At 41.5% G+C, this 9,444-nt stretch overlaps 1 protein-coding gene across 1 annotated transcript in view; it reads left to right on the top strand.

Annotated features, from left to right (window-relative positions):
* LOC122066174 (patatin-like protein 2) overlaps positions 1-3,884 on the top strand; it is a 6,529-nt gene extending 2,645 nt beyond the window's left edge. The window contains exons 2-6 of the mRNA XM_042629989.1: positions 729-1,020; positions 1,296-1,454; positions 2,333-2,638; positions 2,730-2,905; positions 3,716-3,884. Of these exons, the coding sequence (XP_042485923.1) occupies positions 729-1,020; positions 1,296-1,454; positions 2,333-2,638; positions 2,730-2,905; positions 3,716-3,797 (1,015 nt within the window). The 3' untranslated portion in view covers positions 3,798-3,884. The remainder of the gene's footprint in view (positions 1-728; positions 1,021-1,295; positions 1,455-2,332; positions 2,639-2,729; positions 2,906-3,715) is intronic.
* The last annotated feature ends 5,560 nt before the right edge of the window (positions 3,885-9,444 follow it).

The following is a 9,444-nucleotide window of genomic DNA, read 5'->3' on the forward strand; positions in this document are numbered from 1 at the left end:
TCTCTCTCTCTCTCTCTCTCTCACACACACACACACACACACATATATATATATATATATATAAGGTTGGGTCTGCCGCCGATATCAAGTATACTAGCACCCATTGTGTCTATCTCTCTTTTCCCTTTTTCTGAAATGACCCTCATATCCTTCCTGAATGATACTCCATCATGTGATCCTATTGGTGCTATCCACCAGCATACTTGATATCGGTGGCATACCTATCCCCCTCCCACATATATATATATATATATATAGAGAGAGAGAGAGAGAGAGAGAGAGAGAGAGAGAGAGAGAGAGAGAGAGAGCAAAAGAATTCTGTTTGGAAGCATGATCTACCAGCTCTTACACACACACACACACACACACATATATATATATATATATATATACATCTGCTTTCTTGTTTTAAGAGGAGAGAGATAGAGATAGAGAACACTGGCATAACCGCACTGCCGGACAGAGAACCACCACACACACATATAACACCTAACTAGACCTAGATGGGATTGAATAATCCTGTCTGCAGTTTATTACGTATATTAATGAACCCTCATCATTGTTTGTCTTCTCTTCATAACAGTCCTCATATTCCACTGTCTCTTGAGTCCACCATGACCTTGGATGGAAAAACTAGCAGAGTATGAGAAACAACTTGTTTTTTGATCTCTTGAGTGCATATATAATAAATAAAAGGCTGATTCTCTCTTATCTCCTGTTGATAACAGGCCTGATCTTGAACAAGATGGTGAGCTCAGGGCCTTACTTGCGGGGCAGAAATATTCATGGTTACTCCAACTTATCAAAATTATTAAAGAAACCCCAACACTTTTAGAAGTTATTAAAGAGACCCCAGCACTTATGCCACAACTTTTGTCTCCCAAATACGATGGCAAAAACCTTCACCAAATAATCAGGGATAATTTGGGAAAATGGAAGCTGGGGGAGACACTAACCAATGTGCTTATCACTTCTTTTGATGTCAAAATTATGCAGCCAACCATCTTCAGCACCTTTCGGGTGGGTGAGATCTTCTTGTTGAAATTTTGTGGTTACTTGGACTCGCAGTCAAAGAAATAAAATCTCGAAGTGTATTTTAGAAAATACAAAAATTTAAAAGGGAATTTGTGAACTCATAGGGGAAAAAATAATTTAATTTCTTTGACTATAAGCTCAGGTAGCAAGAAAATTGTTTTTCTATCACACAATTGACACAAGGGACAAGGCCTAACTTTTGATTCTCCATCCTTCCATGTGAAATGTGAATTGTGATGTTTTTAATGCACCTCATGCAGGCCAGAGCCAATGAAATAGATGATTCATTGATGTCTGATGTTTGTATCTCCACATCTGCAGCACCAACTTATTTTCCCCCATATTATTTCAAGAACACCACACTATCAGTCACAAAGGAATTCAATGTCACAGATGGAGGTTTAGCAGCCAATAATCCAGTACATCTCTCCTCCAACCCATACTCATATTTCTTCTATATAATCCACTTTAAATTTAAAAAGGATTTGTTTGGTTAGATGTGAATTACAAGTTAATTTAATTCATTATTACAATGTTTTGGTTGAAAAAGAAGTGGAGTGATGTGGCATGCATTAATTTTATAAAACTTTTCTAGTATAAAAAAACTAGAGAATTATTTCCTTAAGTAAAATACCAAGTCTTGCACATGGAAGGGTGATTGGCCAATTTTGACCATTTGGGTCTTTAAAAAATAATTTAGATTGGCCATAGGTAAAATTTCAATCTCAAATTCATTCACTTGCCCTCTAGTTTGTTGGTATATTCTTTCATATTTTAAGGCATCCATTTCTTTTTAGAAAAGTTTCATTTAGTCACTAGATTCTCATAGCATTATTTCGTAACTTGGTTTACTCCGTGTTGCCTGAAACTTGACTTGTGAACAGGGCTGTCCACAAAATTTTAGATTTGGTACCATGTAACAAATACTAGTGCCAGGCTAGAGATATCTCTAATCTAGCCACATTTGAAAAGCATTTTATAAGAATTTATCAAAAAATCAGCTCAATATTTTAGGGGTTAAATAAAGAAAGCTTTAGGGTTTCTAGGTAAAAATTTAAGGAAAAAGTAAAAATAAAAAAAAGTTCACACTGCTTCTTTAGGGCATTTCTTTTCTCGTTTCATTTCAACCAGAATCATTAGCTGTTCTTTATATATTTTTAGTTTTTTCCTAAACACATTGCTACTCTTTGTAATTTCCTTTCAATTCAGATCTTATGTAACAACCCTGGAGTCTACAATAGCAATCCAAATTCATCATTTTAACTACTGATCTCTCTCTCTCTCTCTCTCTCTATAGACTTTGCTTGCAATGGGTGAAATGATGAAAGAGAGCAAGAGAGAAGCAGGTTGTAATAAGTGCTCAAACCAGGCCTTAGATTATAGCAGGTATTTGGTTCTCTCTCTTGGCACAGGAGAAGCAAAGAATGAGGGGAAGATGGTAGTTGAAGGAAAAAATTGGGGGATCATAGATTGGTTATTTGGGCCTGACATTGCACCTCCATTAATAGAATCTTTGGTATATGCATCATCCGATATGGTTGATATATACACAGCCATGTGCTTCCATGACCGGACATGTAAAGACAACTACCTTAGAATTCAGGTGTAGTTTGATCTTTTCATCCCTCTTATCTTTGTCAGTTTGTTTATACTAATTAATTAGAAGCTAACATGTAATTGATTGCAATTAGTAGTGTGAGAATTTAACGAGTTCTGAAGCTTCCATTGATAATGCAAGCAAAGAAAACCTTGAGAAGCTTGGGAAGATAGGAGAAGAGCTGTTAGAGAAACCAGTTTCCTTGGTGGACTTGGTGACTGGTAACTACATACCTGTTACAAGTGGAATGACAAATAAAGAAGCTCTAACCAAGTAAGCACACACAATAATTGTCTTCATAGGTTTATACAGTCGATGGATTATGGATTATGGGTTCTTCTTCTTTCCCTAGTAGCTTAATTCATTTACTCCATCACAAATGTGTGGTAATTTTCCTGATTCCATAAAAAAAAAAAAAAAAAAAAAAGAAGAAGAAGAGAGAATAGGATAGAATTTATGGACAGTTTCCTTAGCATAACCATTCATTTCTTTTCAATCAATTTTCCAATCCATTTTAAGGATTTTCATGGAATTTATTTTCCCAAACAAGTGAAGGATTTTGAATGATAATTTTCATGTGAATGGGACTATGTTGGATAGTTAGTACTACATCTAGGACAAATTTTTCCTTCACCCGCACCACCATTGGGGACAAAATTTTCAACCCTTATTATATGGGGTTAAACCACCCTTGTATAGGTTCTTCTATATCCTTCTCATGTAATAAATAATGGGACCTACATTAACACTTTCTCTTATTCTTACCATGTGGGTCCGTATAGACCATATATAGATGATACATTATCCAGGTCCTTGTTGGTGTAGCATACAGATTTGTTTTTACGCTGCCCTTGTAAGGAAATCTCCCCTATATATTTCTATACTATGGATGGCAAAACTCTAAGCCTAGACAAATAGGTAGATCCCTTTTTTTTTCCCTTTGGGTCATTACCGGATTGGTAACGTCAATCTCAGTTTTCTGTACGGGTAAACTGAGTTTAAGAGCAAAGGTTTAGCTTACTGATTGCCCTAGACCCTACGGATTAACTATGGGTTCCTTTTGCTGCATTGATGTTGTCTCAGGTTTGCTAAAAGATTGTCTGATGAGAGGCGTCGCCGTCTGCAGAAAATGCAATCATGCAGTGGCCCTTGTTTCTTCCATTGAGGAGATTGGTTCCCTCAATCTCATGGTAGTAAATGAAGAGAAGGAGATAGGCTCCCGTTCTATGATAGCAAATGAAGAAGTAATAATAAAAGAAAATAAAGGGATGGGGAGTTCAACAATGTGTTTTAAGGTTGGGCTTGGCTATGTACTATCTTCTTAGTGTGTTTCAGCCTCATTGTATATCAATCTAAATAAATGAAATATGAAATGTTATTATCCTCTATAATGGTTAATGAAAAAAATGTATTCTTTTTGCATGATGTCATATTAAGCAATAAATGGTGCCTTCACTTCATTATGCCCTGGTCCATTAATTCTTCCTTCGTTTGTTTAATTCATAAACAATGACTAAGTAGCTGTTTTTTTACTTTTCTTTAAGAGGGTGTCACATACTGCCTCCACACACCTGAAAGCTGGTGACATGGACATGCACATGTATCCACAATCCATTCAGGATCCATGATGCAGTACTTTAAGTTCATAAAGCTATGAAATGATTCCATGATCACATAGAACATAATAATCAAAATATATACAATTGGTGAAGTCTAAGATATTTATGATATGGGAGAGGGATAGGTATGCCACCGATATTAAGTATGCTAGCGGATAACACCAATAGGAACACATGATGGAGTATCATTCAAGAAGGATATGAGGGTCATTTCAGAAAAAAGGGAAGAGAGAGATAGACACAATGGGTGCTAGCATACTTGGTATCGGCTGCATACCCAACCTTTTTCCTTATCATATTTACCAAAAAAAATGTTTTCACAGTAAAAACATAATTACAATTATACCCCCAGGGCTACATCTGATATGTAAACAAAAGAATAAAAAATAGAAGATGATGATATTCTCATCCTCAACGTGCTCTGAATGCACATTCGTCTCATACGCAACGGTCCTCGTGCGTGGCTAGCTCCTCATCCCAGAGGTCACTTCCGTAGAGAGTCGGCTCCTCAACCACAAACTCTGGATGGTTACCTGAATCAACATCTAAAAATGAGGCAACAAGGGGGGTGAGCATCCACGAAACCTAGTGAGGGGTACACTCAAACATTCACAATAATTCATGAAATAAAAACAATTTAAATGTCCAACCAAACCAATAGGAATGCATTTAAATGAATGCAATGACATGATCCAAATTATTAGCAAACACACCTAATCAACAGATTCTAAGTCCATAATGGGTATTAGTGCTACTGCAACATAAATGGTATCCCTAGTAAAAAATGTACATTATTGGTCCCCAAGGATACAAGTTAGTTGCAAGTCAGGAGCATTCTGGTCCCTACATGGTTGCTTCGGTACTCGGTAAGCTCCTATTATTTATTTATTTATTTTTGCTAATGACGGGTATCCAGGCCTTTGCCTGACTAGTCTCGCGGGCCCATACTGACCCCACAACCGCATGGACCGGGTCATACAGAAGTTGAATGAGAACCATTCAAGTTTCACTGAAAGCAGTGAAGAGCACCAAACACCTCCATGTGAGTGGCCCAAGGTGTGTCTAGTGGGAGTCAAACTTAAGACGTCCTAGTTTACGGCTCGTACAAAGTTTGTTGCTCACCAACTGCGTTACTCCCTTGGGTTCGGTAAGCCCCTATTAATAATCCCCCATAATATCACTACATCAAATCCAACATCGCATGTATGACAATCCAACATTGCTTGAGGGTTTGCCACGACGCTGACATCTCCATCACCTCAGTTACCAAAAATCGTTTCCAACCTTGGACTGCCGGATGGTAAGATTAGCCAATACGTAAACCCCTATTGGTAAGGTTTGTAGCACCCGGGTGGTTATCCTAACCCAATGCATTCTATTATGGTATGTGTCACATCATAAACAAACTCACACACCCCGTGGGCGTATAGTGCCAGAACCCAACCTTTGGCCACCCTGTATCCCACACTCACACACCATGGGCATGCAGTGCGGGAACCAACCTTCAGCCACCCTGCACGTCAATCTCCACAACACACTCACACACTGTAATACCCTGCTTCTTAAACCCGGACTGATTTCACGGTTGAACCGGTTTAACCATGCAGGAACCGAACCAGAGGGAGTTAGAGCGGGTTCCTTATGGGCTATGATGGCAAGGGTGACCTTAAACACCGGCTGGCCCGACAAGTCCGAGCCAGTGCCAGAAGAGATGGGAGTGCCCAAGCCGTGTACATGCACCTACCATAAGGCCATGTACGGATAAAGCAGGTATTATAGCCGTATTTTAAGGTATATACGTATGCTACATCGTATGCCAGGGGTGGGGTTCGCGTCGAGGCCCGAACTCGGTCAAAATCCCAAGTTTGGCCTCAGGTGGGTGCACCCACCCACCTGAGTGACCCATCCATGTGCACTATTCACTTATTTAGGAATTATATATATAGCTTTATGATTTTCTTTTCTTTTCATTTATGACACCCGTACGTTGGTGAGGATAGTAAAGAGGAGAGAGAAAAGAAAGGGAAGAAGAAGGGAAGAGAAGCAAGAGGAAGAAGAGAAGGATTTCAGCGGCGCTGAAGCTTGATCTTCCCATTCCGGTGCCGGGAGAGTGATCTTCAACTCTAGATCTACAGTTAGAGGTAAGCAAAGTTGGGTTCTTTGAACATTCACCATACCCAAGCTTAAACCCTTGATTCGAGTAGGGTTTCTTGAGATCTTGTAAATCCCCTTTGAAATGATGAATCTAAGGTTTAATAGATGATTTATGTGTTGATCTTGAAGGATTTGAAGAGGTATTGACAAGGTGGAAGAAGCATTGTGGGTTTGAAGTGATTTGGAGGGTTTGAAGTTGTTCTTGAGCAAAGAAGGTAAGATGGTTTCCCATCCCTTGAATCTAACCTAGATCTAGGTTAGAACCATCCTATAAGACCTTGAAGGTGTGAAGAATGGGTGGGGAGAAGCCCCCATTTGAATCCCCAAAGAATGGAGGAAGTTGGGAAGAAACGGTAGTTTTCCTGCCAAGACCGGTGGGTGCAACCAGTGGGCCCCTACCCGCCTGTGGGCACCCACCTGAGAGGGCAGGGGGGCTTCGGGCACAACCGACGGGCCCAACCGGCGGGCCACCCTACCCGCCGGTCCTAGCAGGGGCCCCTGACCCAATCGGCAGGTGGAACCGGTGGGCCCCTACCCGCCAGTCCAAACCGGTGGGTAGGACCGGTGGGCCAGACAGCCCACCTGTCTGACCCACCTGTGTGGCTCCGAAGGTGATCCTTATGTCCGATTGAACCCAAATCGGACGTGCGACCTTCTTTTAACGTTCTAAACATGATTTTATCATCTGATCGTGTTAATTTTGATTCCAAAATGGTGAAGTACTAACCCCGTTCAATTATGTTAGGTTCACCAAATCCTACCCGATTCGCACCGGATCTCACCCGTACAGAACGGAAATCCTTGCACGCTACAGGTAAGTGGGGAGAGGACGTTTGGCCTTGTTTCAAGGCATTGTTTGGCATTCATTTAATTATATCTAGTCTAGTCATGCCATCATGAATATGCTATGTAGATTAGTCATTCTTCACATTGATATGCATGTGTGCTATGTTTACTTTCCAAATGCCAATTGAATGAGATGTTTATATGTTGAATGTGGATATCATTGTGCATGTTGCATTGATAGACTAGATGCCATAGTCGGCTTGGAGACGAGTGCATTGGTGGCCCGTGGAATGGGACACGGAGGCACTATGCAATCGTACTATTGTCATATAGGAGCATGCGGTATTAGGATTTTCACCATCCCGTGCTACGACCCTTCCCAACAGGGGTTAAGGTGGTGGGTTATCATTTGGGAGAAAACCGTGGTCGTGGTCGTCGGGTCACTGTGGCGGTTAGACATAACGCCTGGCGGGTCATGTAGGACAGCCGACAACCCTGGTGGTACATTCAAGAGGGCCAATCGTACTTGTAATACCCCGCTTCTTAAACCCGGTCTGATTTCGCGATTGAACCGGTTTAACCATGTAGGAACCGAGCCAGAGGAAATTAGAGCGGGTTCCTTATGGGCTATGATGGCACGGGTGACCTTAAACACCGGCTGGCCCGACAAGTCCGAGCCAGTGCCAGAAGAGACGGGAGTGCCCAAACCGTGTACGTGCACCTACTATAAGGCTATGTATGGATAAAACAGGTATTATATCCGTATTTTAAGGTATATACGTATGCTACATCGTATGCCTGGGGTGGGGTTCGCGCCGAGGTCCGAACCCGGTCAAAATCCCAAGTCTTGGCTCTCAGGTGGGTAGGACAGGTGGGTGCACCCACCTGAGTGACCCATCCAAGAGCACTATTCACTTAATTAGGAATAGTATATAAGGCTTTATGATTTCTTTTCTTTCCATTTATTACCCTCGTACGTTTGGTGAGAAAAGTAAAGAGGAGAGAGAAAAGAAAGGGAAGAAGAAAGGAAGAGAAGGACGAGGAAGAAAGGAAGGATTTCAGTGGCGCCAAAGCTTGATCTTCTCATTCCGGTGCTGGGAGAGTGATCTTCAACTCTAGATCTACAGTTGGAGGTAAGGAAAGTTGGTTTTTGTGAACATTCACCATACCCAAGCTTTAAACCCTTGATTCGAGTATGGTTTCTTGAGATCTTGTAAATACCCTTTGAAATGACAAATCTAAGATTTAATAGATGATTTATGTGTTGATCTTGAAGGATTTGAAGAGATATTGACAAGGTAGAAGAAGCATTGTGAGTTTGAAGTGATTTGGAGGGTTTGAAGTCATTCTTGAGCAAAGAAGGTAAGATGGTTTCCCTCACTTGAATCTAACCTAGATCTAGGTTAGAACCATCCTATAGGACCTCGAAGGTGTGAAGAATGGGTGGGGGAAAGCTCCATTTGATTCCCCAAAGGATGGAGAAAATGGGGAAGAGATAGTGTCATTTCCGCCAACACCGGTGGGTACAACCGACGGGTACCTACCCGCCTGTGGGTACCCACCTGAGAAGGTAGGGGGCCTTCAGGCCCAACCGGCGGGTACCACCGGCGGGTACAACCGGTGGGTACCTACCCACCGGTCCTAGCAATGGGTCCCTGGCCCAACCGGCGGGTACAACCGACGGGTACAATCGGTGGGCCCCTACCCGCCGGTCCCAAACCGGTGGGTAAAACCGGTGGGTAGACAGTCCACCTGTCTGACCCACCCGTGTGGCCCCGAAGGTGATCCTTATGTCCGATCGAACCCAAATCGGACGTGTGACCTTCTTTTGACGTTCTAAACACGATTTTGACATCAGATTTCATTAATTTTGATTTTAAAATGGTGAAGTACTAACCCCGCTCAATTATGTTAGAAGTACTAACCCCGCTCAATTATGTTAGGTTCACCAAATCCTACCCGATTCGCTCCGGATCTCACCCGTACCGAACGGGAATCCTTGTACGCTACAAGTAAGTGGAGAGAGGACGTTTGGCCTTGTTTCAAGGCATTTTTTTGGCATTCATATAACTATATCTAATCTAGTCATGTCATCATGAATATGATATATAGATTAGTCATTCCACACATTGATGTGCATATATGCTATGTTTACTTTCCAAATGCCAATTGAATGAGATGTTGATATGTTGAATGTAGACATCATGGTGCATAATGCATTGATAGACTAGATGCCGTAGTCGGCTTGGAAAT

Source organism: Macadamia integrifolia, unplaced genomic scaffold (assembly GCF_013358625.1).
Source record: "Macadamia integrifolia cultivar HAES 741 unplaced genomic scaffold, SCU_Mint_v3 scaffold2281, whole genome shotgun sequence".
Taxonomy (NCBI): domain Eukaryota; kingdom Viridiplantae; phylum Streptophyta; class Magnoliopsida; order Proteales; family Proteaceae; genus Macadamia; species Macadamia integrifolia.